General features: G+C 34.2%; 1 protein-coding gene and 1 long non-coding RNA gene across 5 annotated transcripts; both read left to right on the top strand.

The window, feature by feature from the left end:
- The first annotated feature begins 2,483 nt into the window (after positions 1-2,483).
- On the top strand, positions 2,484-3,911 carry LOC140013095 (uncharacterized). The gene is made up of 2 exons (XR_011820171.1): positions 2,484-2,791; positions 3,342-3,911. It is a non-coding gene; the product is annotated as an uncharacterized lncRNA (long non-coding RNA).
- A 6,591-nt stretch (positions 3,912-10,502) lies between these two features.
- On the top strand, positions 10,503-15,188 carry LOC113703904 (putative F-box protein At5g55150). Of its 4 annotated transcripts, none has more exons than XM_027225417.2 (4): positions 10,503-11,118; positions 11,442-11,653; positions 13,478-13,649; positions 13,894-15,188. In XM_027225417.2, exon 4 carries the CDS (start codon positions 13,923-13,925, stop codon positions 14,970-14,972), a length of 1,050 nt encoding a protein of 349 aa, XP_027081218.1. In that variant the 5' UTR covers positions 10,503-11,118; positions 11,442-11,653; positions 13,478-13,649; positions 13,894-13,922; the 3' UTR covers positions 14,973-15,188. The 4 variants fall into 4 exon arrangements, with proteins under 4 accessions (XP_027081218.1, XP_027081219.1, XP_027081217.1 ...); XM_027225418.2 differs by having other exon boundaries at positions 13,889-15,188; XM_027225416.2 differs by having other exon boundaries at positions 13,800-15,188.
- Positions 15,189-19,961: the final 4,773 nt, after the last annotated feature.

Below are 19,961 nucleotides of genomic sequence, written 5' to 3'. Positions count from 1 at the left end.
CTTAAAACACCCTTGTTGCAGAAATTTTTTTAAATTCGTCATCAAATTGGAAATTTCTCAAACACAACTTATACATCAATATAAATAATTACAAAAATATTAATAGAAGATTGTGAAATTTATAAAATTTATAAGAGGTTCATCCTCATAAAATTTATAATTAATGGTATCTTACAATTGGAAGCAACATAAAATATCTCAGGGTCAATACCAGAATGATTTGAAGGGCCTGATATTTGACAACCAGACCCCGGACATGCCCGTGCAGGATCCATTATGCAAAAATCCACTAACAAATCATATTGCCAACATGGAATTATTTTGGTGGTCAGTTCGGTATAATTTCTCAGGTCAACTTCATAGACTCAAAGGGCTGACTTCATTGATGTTCAATGAATTGAAGACTAAATGCAGATTTACAAGAAGACACCATCATAGAAGACTAAGCATGGCAAGCAAATAAGAGACCAACCGAAACAACAACAATGTCCAATAAATTGCCAAATCAGAAAAGCCACTTCAATTCGGAAAACAAAAAATCCCAAAAAAAATTTAAACTCAGAAAAAAAAAATTTAATGCATACCTCTTATGCTGTTTCTGAGCAAAGAGCAGATGAAGAAAGCCAGATGCCAAGAGAAAATAAAATGTACAGTGCAAATAGGACTCAAAAGTGAGGGGGTATCCTGTTGAGGTTGTAAAAATGGCAAATTGGGAGGAGGGAGAGAGGGGCAGCTAGCTAGCAGAGATGGGTTCCCAAAGGGGAAGCTCTGCAATGGGCGAGAGCTTCTGATGCTTCCGATGAGAGCTTTGGACGAGAAAGTGCCGCCGCCAGATTTCGCCTGAGGAGAAATGCTGCAGCTCTACAAAATAGAAGAGCTTCCGACGAGAAGGCCGAGAGATTCCGACGACAAAGCTGTGACCAAGATTTCCGATGAGAAAGCGGCGACCAAGAGAAGAGAGAGTGAGGAGTGAGCTGGACGGAGAGAGTGAAGGGAGAGTGAGACAGACTTGAATGCCGAAATTGGGAACTTTGTTTGTGTTCAGATTGAGTACCTCGCATTCTCCAAATGCGAGCTTGTTTTTCTTTTTTTCTGGAAACACTTACCTCGCATTTCACAAATGCGAGGTATCTGAACTCGCATTTCACAAATGCGAAGATCACATTTGTGGAACCAACTTCACAAATTACCCCTCCCTTCTCTTAATGGTTAAGGAACAAAATAAGCCCAAATAAGCCCAAAATGCTGATGCATGACAAATTTACCTTTGAGTATTCTATAATACCCTCCTCTTAATCTAAAGGAAAAAAATATGTTGCTCCAAAAGTTCTTCTTAAATTGCCAAATATAGGTTTCAAGCCAAACAATGTCAAATATGTGATATTGATATTGTTTGTGATTAATTTTGTTTATGTGATATTGATACTAACATCAAAAAATATGTTGCTCCAAAAGTTCTTCTTATATTTTGTTTATGTGATTAATGGTCTCAATATCAAATATACATGGGTGAAATGCTTGATATTTGTATCGTCATTTTTTTCTTATTTTTTCCACAGCTGTCATGCAACTTTTGCCTCTATCTTTTTATTATTCAATGAAAAAGGGCAGAGGAAGAGTAGGGATATGAATCAAGTAGTAGAGGAAGCTACTTTTTCAAGGTACAAGAATAGGGTAGGAAGTTTGGGACTCATTCAAAAGGAAAAATAAATCATGAAATTACAATTAGTAAATGATGGTAAAAGTTGTATAAATTAGGATGAAAATGAAGTTTTTTAGGATAAGAGTTAAGCTTTTAATGAGCGTGAAAGAAAAACTGATAGAACCCTCAAGTGAGGCATCTGCAATCGTTAGAAACCTCATAGAAGGTCTCCAAAATTATCCCCAAAAAAAAGTATTACAAATTATCGCCATGAAAATGGAAACTTATTATGTACCTTGATGAAGAAACTTGAACCGATTCTTCCTCTTGACGAAGCTATAAATCTAAAGAATTAGAAGAAGCATTGTGAAGGACACACTCAAACTATGTGTAATTTAAAAAAATTTAAAATGAATTAATTTTATATCAATTTTATTTTTTATATAAATCAAATTGATAATTTTTTTATTAAAGGACATTGATTTATAATATTACAGTAATTTGATAGTTAGATTAGGGTGATTTTGACTTATGAGTAATTATAATGGTAAAATGTGATTAGGCGATAATGGTAACAATTAATTTGTTGTAAGGAAAAAGTTAAAAGTTCAAAAAATCACAAAAATTATTTACACCAAATGTCACATCTCTAACTTTATACATTGTAAAGATATAGATATTTATCCTACACGGCTTCCAAACCTTTAAATCCCTGCCAGGCTAATTAGGAACCCAAAAAAAAAAAAGTTTATAGAAAAGGGCAAAAAGAAAAGAAAAGGAAAAAAAAAAAAAAAGGAAGGAAAAGGCCATAATGATGGGTAGACGGACCGGAGACCCATTAATCTTTAAAGCTTGTGAATCTTATCTCTGATGAGTTTTGCTCTAATTCCACAAGAATGGACTCCATTCCTCTTTAATCCACAACTGCCACTACTTCGGGTGCAACTGTCAACTCTATTGCTGCTCAATTCTGCTTGCCTTCCTCTTTGCACCCTAGAAAATCAAGAAATGTTTTCTTTGAGAAAAAACCCAGAAAAGTTTCAGTCTTGGCAGCTAAAGACGAGCCCCCCTAAGCTTGACCCTCTGGACCAAATGGAACTCAAGTTCGGCAGAATGCTTGGTGAAGACCCCAAATTAACATTGGCCAAGGTCTCTTTTACGCTCTTTTACACGGATATCATACACTTATCCTGATTGCATTCTACCCTTTTGCTGTCATCATATCTTAAAATGGAATTTTGCCACTTTTGTTGTGGAATAAGTTCCTAGTACTCATGAACTTGTGCCTGTGCTTTTCTACTTTTTATGCGTTAATTTGGACTGCTCGTTTGGTAGTTGACAAGTATAGTCAACAGGGTATAACAAAAATGTAAAAGTATTGTAGATGTGATTGGAACTTTATCCTCATGATCATGAGTATCTGTGATCCAGGGAAAAGATTAATCCAAGTTTGCCCCTTTAGATAGTATAGTAATTTGTTTTAAGTTATTTACCCCTTTTTTGCTGTCACGATTGCAGCGAACTTATCCATACTGATATTTGTTTTCTGCTCGAGGTTATATGCCATTTAGTATTAAATTTTTTGTTGAGACTGCTTTGATACATTGGAAAGTGCTGTCATTCAGCTTGCTGCTCTAGTGTCTAGTATCTGTTTCCCAAGTCTTTCTAGAGTGTAATTGAAGTTCTGTACCTTATCCAGATAATGGCTCGGAAGTCTCATCCAGATGCGACTCATCTAGAAATTGAAAAGGCATTCGAGAAGAAGAAGAGAAAATCATCGGAGGTTCCATTTGACGTGGAAGAGGAAAAAAGGTCAGTCAGTTCAGTGGGTGGATTAAATTTGGTTCGTCCTGTAACCAGAAAAGGAGTAAAGGTTGAGGCAGACAAGAAACCACCTGAGAGAGTGAAAAATCATCAAGGTTAACCGTCCATCTGAGAGACAGGATAAGAATCCAGCTCAACCAGTGGCAAGGGTTGTTGAAAATAGTCGTCACAGTGTCCAAATGTGCTATTACGAAAACCGTCCATATATGACGATGTCGAGAGTGAAAAATCATCAAGGTTAACCATTAGGCCAAACTTATCACTTAGGATGGGGAGGAACCACAGAAGGAAAGATTCAGTTGTTTTTCATAGAGCAGTTGATTTAACTTTGTTCTTGTTTTGTTACATAACATGTATCAAACCTATAATCTATTTTTTCCTTTTTCCTTTCGGGTTAAAAACATGCTTTTCCATGTGTTTTAATTTTTTAACAGGCTGTTCTTCATCTACCAAAGGCAATAGGGATGTCTTTCTAATTTCTTCCTGCACTTTTTCTTGGATTTTTCTGGGTCTTGGGTTGAGTTTACTGGCTTGCTTTCTCTTATATCTCATGTCACTTTTCCTATGACTGGAAGCCGGATAATCAGAACCTGAAACCAAGTCTAATTTTTTATTTAAAGTACAAGATAATTTTGGATTACGGAATTGACCTATTTGGCTGATTTTGAAAGTACGGTTGATGTTGTTATGAGTTGCGGGTTCTTCCTATGGACTAAATAAACCGGATGTTTGTTTTTGGTGCCTTAATACAAAATTCTTTTTGATTTAATAATTCATGAGAAGGTGGATGATAGCTTCCAACATTTAAAAAATGGATGCTTTAAACGAATTCCAAGATATACATACATATATATATATATATATATGTAGAGGCCATCAATCTTAAAACTAATAACAGTAGCGATGGCTCCTCATATTTGTGGATGTATAGTTAGTAATGCTTTGTGAATAAGGAAAATTTGATACGAATTAGGTATTTTTGAGGGTGTTGTTAAAAAGGTTTACTATAGTGGCGTATATAAAAAAAACTTCTACGATAGATAGTTAAATATTTTTAGGAGTACTTTTAAAGGTATTTTTAAAGATGTATTTTGGAAATTTCTAGAATTAAAAAATTTTTGAAATATTTTTTAAAAATTAATTATCACTCACCACCACCATCAGTTTCCCTCTCCTCGCATCCTTCCCCTTCCCGCAGCCCCCTCCAATAGTCATGATATAATAATATAGGTCCCAAAACTTCCAAAGAAACTGGCAGATACATAAGCTGGAAAAATGTAAGACAACATCACAAACCCAGAAAAATGAAAAAGAAAAGCCATCGATCATAAATAGCACAATATTCCCTACCTGACCGGATCATTGTAGATTGCATAATGCAATATGGAACAGTAGACGTTACTGCTTGGACTAAGGCAGCCCGAGCTGCCAAAGAAAGGTTTTTAGCTTTGTAATTTTGGGAGTTTACACCATTAGCATTACCCCGTTGAGAATGTAGAATTATTTCCATTTTGGCCCTTCAAAGTGAATCAAAATATCAATTTAGTCTCTAAAACTAAAAACATTTCAATTTGGTCCTACAAAAGTATCAAAAAATCTCAAACCTGAACTCCATCCACGAGGAGGAAGATGTACGACGAGGGCTTGACATTGCACCAACCCACAAATCACACCCAAGACCAAAAAAGAAACCACATTAATTAGTTTGATGGAAAGACCCAAACCCATAAAACTGAATCACTAAACACCATCAAAGCGCTCAAATTTGCCAAGCAATTTTTTCCTTTTTCTTTTCTTTTTTCCATTTCACATTCATCCACGTAAGTTGAAATAACTTGGGGTACACAAAACCATTTATACATTGCACAAAGTGTTTCACTTTTCCAATCCAATCCTTCATTATCTTTTCTTTTCTTTTCCATCCTAATTCCCAAACTGGCCACAAGATTGCATGCTACTTTGGTGAGGACCAAAGTATAAGTTTTTCAGTTTGAGGGACCAAATTGAGATATTTTGCCGTTTTAGAGGACCAAATTGAGGCATTTTTAATTTAAAGGACTAAATTAAGATTTTAAACCACTTTGGAAGACCAAAATGAGCATTAAAGGCCATTAATCCCAATGAACACTATCGAGTCCAAAAACTGAATTCCAATGAACATCCAAATTTAAAGACCATTAATCCCCATGAAAATTGTCAAGTACAGAAAATGAATCCAAAACACCCAATTATTCATGTCGGCATTAATTCGATAAATACCAAATGTGAAGAATCCATCTCCAATAGGGGTAGCAATTATTGACATGACCTGAAAATATAATGCAAACTAAATATACAAAATTAGCAGGTATGAGCCTACTATTTACAAGTTCGAATCAAAATCAGGTAAGACCGAATAACCCCCAAGCAATTGTTTTTCCTTTTTCTTTTCTTCTTATTTATTTATTTAGTGGCTTTATATCAGTGCCGACAATTTCGTCAAGCAAACACATTGTGTGTAGAGAAGGAGCCATAATTATCATTGCAAATTCGAAGCCATAATTTTCATCAAAACTAGGTGGGGATAACTTAAGATACCTCCCCTAAGGTTCCTCATAATATCATTCAGCTCTCCTGAGGATTTTAGAATCTCACTTACCTCCCTTGTCATTTTGATAATACTAAATATTCCTATTAAAGGTCACAAATTGACAATATTACTTTTTCTCTTAATAACTATGTAACCCAAAATCCAAAGCAAAATAAAATTTTTAAACCAAAAAATATAGATTAATGAAACAAATTACTATCTAATAATGGTCCATATTTCTCTATATCGAGGTCAAGGGGGGATAGCAAAGGAAGTGGGTAAATTAAGTCCAGTCAAAGTCAATCACTTAGGAGGATTTTGATGAGTAGTTAACATTTTGAATAATTTCGGAGACAGTAATAAGAACGTCAATAATTTTTTAAGGAAATATGTTTTAATACATCATGTAGTTTAAGTTGTATTGAAAAATAAAATAATCTTTTTCATATGTGTGGTTTGTAATATAAGTCCTACTTATAAGAAAAAACTTTATAAACATGTTAGAATTAAAAAAATAATCAAAAAAAGATCTAATGACCAAATATATATCTAGGAATATCCTTTTCTTTTGTTTAAACATCATGCATTATATTAGGTAATAGTTGTTGTCTATCTACAAAATTACTCGTTATTGTATTTATAGCCGCTCATATTTTAATCTTTTTACTTTTTAACCTTACTTTATTTTTTTATTGTTGTTGTAGGATTCATAAATAGGGTAACATACGGGTAGTATTAGAACAAAAGCTTTATCTTTCTTGCATTTCCTCCAAAGGGGTTAAAATGTTACCAAAAATGTAATCTAAGATAAGTAAGTGAGATTTTAAAAAATCTAAGGGACACTGAGTGATATTATGAAAAATATAAGGGGAGGTTTCTGCAATTATCCCAACCAGGAGAATGAAAGAGGACGAGAGTAGCGGTTGTAATAATCAATTCAGTACCGAAAAAAAAAAAGGGCCAATTCAGCCTCAAGTGCAAATCCAGTGAAAAGCCCGTAGCATCGGTTGAAGGCACCACAAGGCTCAAAACCATTCGGACACTGAGCCGATGAATTACAGCAAGTCTGGTCACGGTGGGCTAAAAGCCCGACTTGAAAATCTAAAGACAAAGGCCTTGACCCAAAATACAAGAACCCAAATCACATGGGAAACGGCAACAACAATTGGATAGAAATGGACACACACGTTTTAAGCCCGCAGAAAGGGTAGTACACCGTGCACCGACTGCTGTAACCGTCACGACTGAAATTACATAAATGCCCGACGAGAGGGGCGTAGTAACGAAGCAGTGTTCATTTGCCAGACAGAAACTCATCGTCTTCAACAAACTATCACCACCCAAACATTTGCCAACAATAGCAAACAAAACCTAACTAGACAAGCCAACAATTGCAAACAAAGCCTAAGATTACGTATATGACAGAAGCTTTTAACTGTCCCTCCTTTTTTATAAAAGCACACAACTCATGCAAGTTCAAGCAACTGACAAATTTAGCATCACAGGTGAAATTCGAGCATTGCTGAATTAAGGGAAGTTCAATGAAAATAATCCAAAAGCTCTACCTATTGCTATCATCTTCAAGTAAGACAATTAATTAGTTCACCACTAGTCATTCTATACAAGCCGATTGCATTTTCCAATAGTAGAATATATACAAATAATAATTAATATCAGCGTTGCCACGTTTGAGTCCACTCGTTTTCAGAAATTACTGAAGAAGAAGAAAAAAGAAAGGTGGAAAAGGAAAAAGAAAAAGTAGAAAAATAAGGGGTTTCTTCAAACTACAGTGTTGCATTTTTATCTTGCATCGAAGTCTATAAATGTTTTGATTATGAAGTTTGACAGAAGTTACTAACGAGGTAAATGTAATTTGATCAAACTACAGGGATCATTTAATAATTCACTCAAACCACAAAGAAGGTAATTCTAACTGTAATGAATTCTCTAATTTAAAGGGAAATAAATCTTAGCCAATATGCCAATGACGGATAATTGAAGTGGAAACTGGATTGTTTGTGGGAGGAAGGGGGTTAAATTCAATACTCAAAACAGACAAATGATGCTTATTATGGCAATAGCATAGAAAGTGCAAATAGTGTAAGGCCTGGTTTGGATTGCCTGTTTCCGTCAAAAAAATTACGTCGTTTTCCGTGATCACATTTTTCTATCACCTTTTTTCCTCACATACATCAAATCGCTACAGTAATTTTTCCATTAAAAATCACGAAAAATGCAATCCAAACATAACCTAAGCTAACAACATAAATTTGAATTTGACCAAAAAATGGAAACCAAACCCGATGAATCAACTAATTTTGTTTTTAACATCCTCTTTCCATATGTAATTATTGCCTACAACATTATTTAAATTCTTTCTACACGTAATCATGGTTTACAATCTTGAAAGTTGAACCGAATAAAGCAAATTACTCAGACTTTAATCCCGTTTATCCCTTGTAAAGTACTCCCTCCCTTTTTTTATAACTGACGTTTAAGAAATTTGCTCTAGTGTACTTTTATCTGTCATTTTATTATCCCCATACAGTATTAATTATTTTTTCACAATTTTACCCTTTTATCTCTCTTTTCCAATACAGGGTTCTTAATTACTACTCCTAATTTGGTGGGAGTTAGTTTGCATTGCTTTTGACCTAATAAAATAGCACCATTTAGTACTCTAGTGAAAGAAAACATGGGTGAATTGGATAATTAATGAGGGTACAAAAGGAAAGTAGTGTACAGATTTAAGCAATGCAAAACTTTTCTTAATTGGTGTGTAAAATCTTAAACGTCAGTTATAAAAAAAGGGAGGGAGTAATTAATTTCGACTTTAACCCGGCTTGTGTTGTCTGTCCCCATTCATTTGCCAGCTGACTGACGTGACAAAAAGTCAAAAAACTTTGGAAACCAAAACACGAAGCAGACGTACCAATCATGAATTATGTTCTTTCCCTAAAATTAAACTTTTTGGGGATGCCTGAATTATATTAAGAGATAAATGCAGTTCTGATCCCCAAAATTTAATATGTTTGCCAAATTAGTTCCTCATGTTTCAATCAAAACTTGGTCTCCAAAGTTTCTAATTTGAGTAAATTTATGACAACATGACAAAAATTCCACCGATTTTAATTGTCAAAATAAAATTTCTATCAGCGAACTATTTTGACTTTACATTTTTAGTTTCCAATGTTTAATATTTGAATCATTATAGTTTCAAATAGTGATGTTGAGGATTTTAGAATGACATTAAATATGAATTGGGCTGAAATTGTCTTATACATAATAGGAATTTAGATGTTAACATACATGAAAAAGATAAACTTTTCTTTTTTTTATTTATTTATCTATTCATATAATTAATTTCTAATATGTTTCTTCTCTTTTGCATAGTTGGACTCAAATTTGGCATAACATAATTAATTATAACAATAATTAGTTGATAAAGAGTTTTTATCATTTTTTTCACTTATAATTACATATTTGTTTAAAATATAAACAACTATATTTAATTTAAATTTACTTAATAATTAATTTAATTTGTTTGAAATCAAATAGATATGTTGTATAATTATTTGAATTATTTGGTAGAGTTATCAATGTGTACGAAACTAAATATAATTATATTATTAAAATATTTGATTTAGCATGAAGAAAAGACAATGAAAAAACAACAACAGCACAAAGTTCTTCCAAAAATCCATACGTGTACTTCGTATTGGTAATTAGCTCTTCCTTTTAATGTTGTCATGATTGCTAATTAACAATAACTGATTGAAACCTATCCACAAGTCCTGCAATAATTTATGTAAAGAGTGTTTAAAATGAAGTTATATGCTAAAATAAGGGTTCTCCTCTTTTCACTAATTTTTCTTTTTATACAGTATCCGTTTACTGTTAACCAATTCTAATTAATCTATCAAAAAGATGCTCTTTAGGCTAAATGATAGTATCTTGCCGATATGTAGTACTTTTAGGGATTTTGATAAGATTTTACAGCACATTTGTCATGCATTTAATTTAATTCATATTTTATTTCATTTGAAATCCCTAACATAATTATTTAAAACATAAGAGGCCATATTGGTCAAATTTTCAAACATTAAGGTCAAAAAGTGCAAATGAAAATTTTTGATTAATTTTCATTTGTTCTTAACCATTAGATATAGTAATTTTTTTGTTAGTTATATTAAATATGCCTAAAATCAGAAATTTTAAAATCTACATTTGCTTTGATTAAAATACAGAATACCAATTAATTCAATACATGGATCAAACGTTAGGAACTAAAAAAAAAAAAAAAAAAAAAAACTCTCCTGCTCAAAATCCAATTTGGCAAAGGTTTGGAGAATTAAATTCCAATTCCAACTAATATTTTGAAAATCCGAAACCTTTAGGAAACCGTAAAACTGATGCAAGTGACCGTGACCGACGTACTATATATTTACCCCCTGCTGTTCACCTAGGTACGTAGATTAACGTAGCGAACCACACGTGCTCATTGAGTTTGTGCCTAAGCTGGAGCACAATCTTCCTCCGTCGAAAGCCACCCCGATATCTCTCATACTGATAGATCCCCATTCCCCACGCTCATCACCTCCTCAGACTCCCGCCCGCCGCCCGGCCGGCCGCAATCTAACCTACTCTCAACTCTTACCCTCTATATGAATTCAGAAACTAACATCCCTGAGCCTTCATCCGAAAAGGAGAGCCAAATTTGTTTGTACTTTTTGTTTAATTGAAAAGGTGCTCTGATTTCATGACATCTTGAGTTTTTAATCATACCCAGTTTGATTTCTTCCAAAATCCAATTTCGGTTTCAGGGGTTTATTGTTTATCTTTTGTGGAATCCAATATCAATTTGGATTGAGAATTTGGAGTATCCCTCCAAATCGAATTCAGTGTGTTGTTGGGTTTAGATTACTAACACAAATCTTCGTGAATTTTGGTTTTTCCGTTCACTTTACATCTTCTATGTTGAAGTTCATGATAAGGACTGAAGATTGGCATTAGCTGCTACCAGTTTTGTTGGTCTGTCAAGGACGGGAGATTGGTCTGGCTCCTGTTGGTCGTTTGACTTCAGGTAATAATAATAATCTTATCTTAGGGACTGAGCAAGGTTTTCAAACCCGGATCGGACCGGCCAGTTCGATCGGTCGAATCGCGAACCGATCGTGTGTCCGGTCCGGTTCATAATTTGTGTTGACTTGGTTAAAGAACCGGTCAAAATCGTAAAAAATGGTTCAAATCGTTAAATTCGGATGAACCGTGAACCGCGATTTTTTTTTTTTTTTTTCAAAAAATTGACTGAATTTTGAGTCTTTGACCGAAAAGGACTAAACGTCTAAACCGAACGTCATCTAATTTCTAAACCTAATCGGCTAATCTTCAATCTACTCTTCACAGTTCACTGCACTACTCCAGTCTTCGGCTCTTCGCCTCCTCGCCGTCTTCAGTCTTCCTGGAGTTCCTGCTCGGCTGCTGCCGCTGCTTTTGCCGACTGCTCGGCTTCTCATTCAACTACTCCAGTCTTTGGCGTCTTCGGTCTTCCTGCTTGGCTGCTCTTGCGGACTTGCCGATTTGCCGTCGGTGCTCAGCACGAAGTTCTATCTTAACAAGTAAACTTGATCCCTTCGGCCCTCTGTTTATATGTGTCATCAATTTCTTTTTCGGCCCTCTGTATATATGTCTCATCAATTTCTTTTTTTTTTTTTTTAAATTTTGTTAGTATATTTCTGATCTTGCTGTACTTATTTTTTTGGATTTTTTGAAATTTTTAAATACTACCCAAAAAATAAGTTGCCAGATTATCTTGACGGGAAAATGTTGGAATTTATGGAGGAAAATAGCGGTGGAATTTTTATTAGTTGGGTAGTTTTGTTCTCTGTTTCAGTTTACTAGAATAATCTCGAGACTAGCTATTCAGTTTTGTTCTTTGTTCTCTGGAGCCTGGAGTACAAAGGTTATGTCATTGGATCATAGGATGATTGCACGCATGATTACTTATTTGTTGACCATGATCAGGGTTTATCTTGCTTGATCATGAGGATGTGACAAACTTTATTCAAATAAGAAGTCGATCTTGATGGGGCCTAATAAGGTTGCTGATTTAGTGATCTTGTTGAGCTAAGTTAATCATCTAAAGCAAATGATTAGGTACATAACATTCTACAAAAATAAGACTTGATACCACCAAAGATTAATCTAGCCATAAATTACTTAGGCACTGTATCGTGGATATGATTAATGTGCATAACCCCATTTAATTGGCTGCCATCTACTGCTGATAATATGCTAAGACCTGGGAATTTCCTTCGTATATATATGTCTGTACGAGAGAAATCAGTGGGATATCTTACATCTTGTCATGTAATGGTGGAATCTTAAACTCCAAACTTTGTATAATTTCCCTGAAATTACTGCTCAACTTTCCCCCAAGCCCCATCCCCACCTCCTTCCTCTATCTCCACGACTATTAAGGTGCTGGAAAGCAACATTTTGAGATTCTTGATTCATGCAAGTTATCTTTGTTCTTTTTCTGACTCTTATATTTTGTTTTCCCTCGTTTATCTGATCTTTAATATTGCCTCATGGCAGATGTTTTAGTAGCACAATCTAAGGGGACTCTAAAAAAATGGTGGATTATGTAGTATACGCAATGAATCAAGGGGACTCTTATCAACGAATTAAGGATGTGAATTTGAGCTGAGTAACCTTTTATATAGTCTCGCTCATTTTTTTTTGATATGCAGATGGTTAGTTGATTTTGTAGTATGTTTTACAATTTTTAGTTTCCCTCTAGTGATCATGGACTGGTTTTTGCACTATGAATTGGTTTACGGTATTAATATGAATTTTATACTTTTATCACTTGCCAGTGATTCATATAATGGTCTTGGATGGTGGTGACGACTTGTCAAGGTGGCTTTTTTTAAAGCTTTGTTGTCCTAGAATGACGAAGAAGATTATAGAAGCCTCAGAAATTGAACTTGTTTGGACTTTTTGAGTGTTTTCTAGACTTGTATTTTTTTTGTTAATTCTAATATTTAGACAATTGGACATGTAAGTTGGATAACTATAATATTGCTCTTATATTAATTATGTTATAACATTTATATTTTATTCTGTGCACAGGTATGTATGTATGAGTGTGTGTGTATATATATATATAGTTATTTATTTATTTATTTATTGAACCGCAGTTGAATCGGTCCGACCGATTGAACCTCGACCTTTTCACTTCTCGGTTCAATTAACGGTCCGAGTTTTAAAACATTGGGACTGAGATAAAATCTACGAAATGAATTCGGTTTAGCCTTTCTTTTTACATTTTTTAGATTAGTAACAGAGCTTTTAGATTTCAATATTGCTAACAAAATCTCTTCTTATATTGAATTTTGTACTGTATTTAATTATTGTTTCTTTATTTACTTGGGTTGCAGCGTACAATAAGGACGGGAGGTTGGCGAGTTAAAGTTGGCCTTTTTATTTTTGGAGTAGTAACAGAAGTGGTGTGCAGTGTAACAAGGACGGGGAGGTCGGTTTGTTGGCAGGACGGGACGGGAGACTGGTCTAAGGTCCAACATCCTATCCTATTGGTCGTTTTGACTTCAGGTAATAATAAGTTGGTAATAATCTTAATTATGAGTTTCCAAATTACATTAGGATTCCCTTTAATCCAATCTTGATTTGGATTAAGATCCCAAATTATTTGCAATAAAAGTGCATGAACTTTCTACTTTGATGTTTTTTTTTTCAGTGTAGACAAAAAAGATCTTTTGTGCAAATTAAATTAAAAAAAAAAACATGGGAGATTCAGTTTGGTCGAGTCTTTTACCCGATCTGTTGGTCAGCATAGCGACAAAGATACAACTGGTCGAAGACTTCATGGCTTTCAGAGGGGTTTGCACTTCATGGCGTGCCGCTGCACATGTGGACAAGTTTGTTAAGTCATGGCCCAATGTTCCATTGCTGATGCTTGCAGAGAAGGAGGACAGTGATGATCGAGAATTCTACAGTCTATCCAGAGGTAGGATTTGGAGGACGTTGTCACTACCCGAAGCAAAAGGTAAAAAATGCATTGAATCAAGAGGGTGGTTGATGACGATAGGAAAGTCCGGAGACGTGAACTTGTTGCATCCTTTCTCGGGGGTCCAAATTGAGCTCCCACATCTATTCACGTTCCCCGCCCATGAATTAGAGGTCGATCCTTGTTTTTTTGTAATAAAAGCTGTTTTATCGGCGAGTCCTTCACATACATCGGAGTTTGTTCTGGTGGTGGTTGGTGGTGCTGGCCGATTTCTGGGGTTTTGGAGACCAGGAGACAAGTCTTGGACAAGAATGGAATCTTCACCGAATGGTGCCTTCAACGATGTTAATTTTTATAATGGTGCCTTCAACGATGTTAATTTTTATAATGGAAAAGGCTACGCAATCACTTATGGTGGCGATATTTGGGTTTGGGATATTTCAGATCCTACGGTAGCTCATTATGGTTTTACCATAGATCGGGAGTTGATCAAATGTAGAGAGTCGTATCTTGTAGAATCAGATGGTGAATTACTAATAGTTGCACGGGATGGGGCTGCACTTGAGGATGATGATGAGGAGACCTATGGGGCTACCAATTTTCGAGTCATACAACTGGATTTAATCAAGAGGGGATGGAAGGAGATCACCAATGTGGGGGAGAGGGCCATTTTTGTTGGGCATAATGGTGCATTTTCGATTGATGCCACTAGCTTTCCGAACGTAATCAAGCCAAATTGCATCTATTTCACGGATGATGCAATAGAAGCCTATACTTTTACTCAGCAAGGGGGTGGGAAGGACATGGGTGTCTACAATCTTGAAGATGGTGGACGGATTGAACGTTTTGACGGTGTCCAGTCGTTTAGTTTGATCGGTCCACCAGTTTGGGTAGCACCATCTTTCTAATTTACCAGTCTGATAGAATATTTAGTAACTCTTTTAGCAGCATTTTTTTTGAAGATTTGTATGTACTGTGTGAAAGAGATATAGGATGTAGGGGCTCTCTGCCGTTCAGTAAAACTCTATAATCCTTTATTGCATTTTAGGTGGAAGGTGTTTGGTTATTGAAAGATTGAGCTTCGTGCTTATTTAAGTTTATTGACTTCTTTTTTTATGGTCTAATTCTATTGTTACTGAATGCAAGCACCTGTCAAGATTAGTTGTTTGTATACTAAGTCATCTTTTGGACACCATAGATAAAATTTAATATCTTCATTGGCCCTCTTATTTTCAGAGGACAAACATTTTGGTTTGATGCATTCTACCAAGGCCTCCAGAGGCCAAAGAGAGCATGACTTTTGACCCTTTATTGGTGTGCAAATTATGCCCCTGAGCCGTCAAAATTCAATTTACTTAGAATTATGGAATAGTAGGATGTAGACACGCGCGATATTGGAATGCTTTGGTATTGCTATTATAGCTTGATCACTGGTATACATCCAGGACCTGTAAACAATGATTTACATGTCAACATTGAGGATCTTACTCTCCTCCCACCATTTCAGCTAAAGGTTCTCTATTTATCTGGATGGAAATTGAATAATCAGACTCAAAGAATCCTTCTTGCTTGGATTGCTTGTTTCCGTCGGAAAATATTATCGTTTTCCGTGATCACATTTTCCTATTACCTTTTTCCCACACATATATCAAATCGCTACAGTAATTTTTCCATGAAAAATGACGGAAAATACAATCCAAACACAATTTCTGCTCTATCAGAAAGAAATACAACTTCTTGATCTTTCTTCCAATAAGTTAGTCGGCCAGATTCCTACTTGGCTTCTGCAAAATAATACAAACTTAGAAGTTCTTGTTCTAAAGGCCAACTCTTTTACGGGTCCGTTTCTTATAGATGATTCTCTGGAAATAAATCTAAGTCGATTAGACATCTCAAATTACCTTCTAACGTTTCCGGAAAAAAAAAAAAGATTAGACATCTCAAACAATGACGTCAGTGGTAAGGTTCCTTAAAATATCTGTTTATCTTTTCCATCTCTGTGGTGGTTGAATTTGTCACGAAATTCATTTGAAGCCAATATTCCCCCGTCATTGGGAAACTTAACAAGGGCAAAATCAATTGATTTGTCCCTGAGCCGTCAAACTTCTGTGTACTTAGAATTATGGAATAGTAGGGGATGTAGACACGCACAAGATGGTTTAGTATTGATATTATAGCTTGATCACTGGTATTTTGCACGATATGATGTTGTTTGTAACAAGAAACACCATTTGCATGGTTCCATCTACATTTAATTTGAGAAATGTGCTCATGTTTCTAAATTTATATTGATGGATTAAAAAAACCTTTGTAACTTGATTTGCTGTCAGTAAAGATCTGCATCTGTTGTTGCATACTGAATGAATCTGTGGATCAAATCTCCTTCAATGTGCTGATTCCTTCTTTTTAAAACTACAGATGGACATTGGCTCGTTAACTGGAGTGCAGCTGGAGGATTAGATGGAGAACATGGGAGAAAAGAATTTTCATTTTTACCTCAAATATTCTTTGTAATTTCGTTATATATATATCCTGTGCTACAAAAGGCAATTTGGTAATTTCATTAGATTGTTTTGATGATGACATCCTGAACGATTTCTGATGCGATGAGGAAGCAGTTCAAGAGAATTATTAAGGCTTTATGATCATGGCAGGGGAAAGACTCAAGGATGAGGGCTATTTGAGAAAACGAGAAGGGAAGAGGAAGGAGCAAGGGAGGATTTGGAAACTTGGACAAATGGGCTAAAGAAAGAAGAGTCGTGACTACATGATAGTGGTTGTGGAGGCGGTCAAGAAGAAAATCCCCTGAGATTGTGAAAATTACACAAACCTCCCTTCTTTTAATGGTTTAGGAACAAAAATAAGCCCAAAATGCTGATGCATGACAAATTTACCTTTGAGTATTCTATAATACCCTTCTCTTAATCTAAAGGAAAAAAAAACTATATCGCTCCAAAAGTTCTTCTTAAATTGCCAAATATAGGTTTCAAGCCAAACAATTTTGTTTATGTGATTAACGGTCTCAATATCAAATATATATGGGTGAAATGCTTGATATTTGTATCATCATTTTTTTTCTTATTTTTTCCACAGCTGTCATGCAACTTTTGCCTCTATCTTTTTATTATTCAATGAAAAGGGAAAAGGAAGATTAGGGATATGAATCAGGTAGTTATAGACACCAAAATTTTAATATTTTATTTTATTTTATTCACTTTTTTCCATTATTATTATTATTATTTTACTTTGTTTAAATTTTGTTGTAATTTATTTTGTACTATTTATTTTCTTAAGAAAATCACCTTCAACTCCTTTTAGAAAATTAGGCAAAAAAAAAATTCCTCTCGTTTAATGTGAGGGAAGAAAAATTCCCTTACTCTAGCCTCTGCACCCGGCTCCCTTCCTCTCGTCTCACAAGCATCCATCCTCATTGTCATCCCCACTTTTAACTCTGCGAAAGCCTTCTCTTTTAACTCATCTTTACATATGGCCTCTAGTTAACAAAATTATTACTAATAATTTAGTTTATAACTCTACTTGGATTTTTTTTCCCCCTGTATTCTTGCTACGGAGAAGAATTTTAGTCACGTTTTGGATTCCACATACAAATCTAATTGGGAGCTCCATGGAGATTGTGTTTGTATGCTTTCACGAAATAGAGGAAAGGAAGGCAAGGAAGGTGCTGGACAAATGTTTGACTCTAACCAACTTAAGCTGAATAGAGAATTGGTTGGAGGATTCTAGCTTTTAAGCAACTTAAGCTGGACGGAGAATGGTCGGAAAGGGAGGTGCCGGATGAATATAAGCTTCAAAGCAAATTAAGCTGGATAAGGAGTGGTTGTCTTCCTTTTGGATTATAAATTATAATTAAGATGTGTGGCTTAAATTATAATTAAGTCGTACTTCCGTATGCATTCACTCGTACAAAACATGTTGAAAGTAACTTTTCTAGATTGCTCCGGGGTATCTCTAGCAGTAGATGGTCGATCTCGATCTTTGTTTAACGATCCTATACTCCCGTAGGCCTTGAATGGACCGCTGCAAGCATCAGCTTTGAACTCTTGAATTCTTGGGTTTCGTCAAGAAAATGTTAGAAAAAAGCATCAGTTTTGAACTTGTCTCAATCATTGACTATTCTCCAAATCAATTGTTTCAAGCAATTTTTTATTTTATTTTCTTTGTTTCTTCTATTATAATTATACCTAACAAGTGGGCGAATTGAATGGGTTAATATTGGATTTTTACTTAAATAAATTATATTCAATCCGTCCAATTTTAGATTGGGTTGAATCATATTGAGTCATCTCAAACTCATAATTCAAATATGATCCAATATATTAATTAATATATTATGATACATAAACTCTCTCTTATACATTTACACACACACAACAAAATTTTTTTCACATCTATAAACACATTTTCACATAAATAAATATATTTTCACACACTAATACACTCACTTCTTAAGTTCCTTGGAAACACATCATAAATAGAATAATATTTTATATCACTTGTATTGCAAAATTTAGATAATAAATGTACACTTAAATAGAGTAGCTAAAAAAATTTATTTACTTTTTACTTTTTAATACTACTAGTTGATTGAAACTTATTTTTGTCACAACTTATTTAACACTTTTACTATTTAAATCTGCTTTATTGTAAGTTGTAACATTCTATGTATTTAAATTATTGAATGCTTGATTATATTATTCTTGAAAATGTAATTAAGGGACATATAATTTATTGTATTATACTATTGATGAGAAATTATTAACAAAAAAAAAAAAGTTAGAGAAAAGTAAAAGAATGCAATTAGAGCAAATTTAAAACTCTATTCTAAGTACATGAAATATTAACAAACAGATACAAGTAACGATCGGAGAACAACGATCAAAAAAGAAAAAAGAAAAAAAAGGGAGGAAAACAATATACTCTTAAAATGTATAATAAATTATTATAGGTGTTGAGCAAGTTTAACTATTATTATAAAAGTAAAATAAGTATGAGTTTTTATTTCAAGGTTCTTTTTCTTTTAAATAAAAATTTTAAAAATTGATTGAAAACATATATATATGAGAATTTTGAATACAAATTGGTTAATGAATTGTTAACACATGTCCAAATGCAAGTGGTTGGACATATATGTATTGAATATTGTATTTATTGTTTTGAATTATTTTTGAACAAGTTGAATATTGGGTGCCTAAACAAAAAATCCAACCTGCCCAATAAATAAGTTGGATTGTTCTTACCAAATCCAACAAAACCAATAATTTAACTGACCCAATCCATCTTTTAAATTCAATGGACGGATTGGATTGATTGTTAGGTTTTGGGGTTTTTTACCAACTCGGATGATAGTGGTAGTGGAGGCAGTTACGAAGAACCTCCCCTAAGATTCTAAAAATTACACAAGCCTCCATTCTTTAATGGTTTAGGAACAAAATAGGCCCAAAATGCTGATGCATGCCAAATTTATCTTTGAATATCCTATAATACTCTCCTCTTAATCTAAAGGCAAAAATATAATTATAGGTTTCATGCCAAACAATTTTGTTTATGTGATTAATGGTCTCAATGTCAAATTTATATGGGCGAAATGCATGAAATTTGTATCATATTTTTTTCTTATTTTTCCCATAGCTATCATGCAACTTTTGCCTACGTTTTTTTATTCAACGAAAAAGGGAAGAGGAAAAGTAGGGGATATGAATCAAATAGTAGAGGAAGCTACTTTTTCAAGGTACAAGAATAAGGTAGAAAATTTGGGACTCATTCAAGAGGAAAAATAAATCATGAAATTACAATTAGTGAATGATGGTAAAAGTTGTATAAATTAGGAAGAAAATGAGTTTTTTAAGATAGGAGTTAAGCTTTTAATGAGTGTGAAA

Source organism: Coffea arabica, chromosome 8e (genome assembly GCF_036785885.1).
Source record: "Coffea arabica cultivar ET-39 chromosome 8e, Coffea Arabica ET-39 HiFi, whole genome shotgun sequence".
NCBI classification, from domain to species: domain Eukaryota; kingdom Viridiplantae; phylum Streptophyta; class Magnoliopsida; order Gentianales; family Rubiaceae; genus Coffea; species Coffea arabica.
The sequence above is the reverse complement of the archived record's forward strand: the minus strand, read 5'-3'. Positions and strand labels throughout refer to the sequence as shown.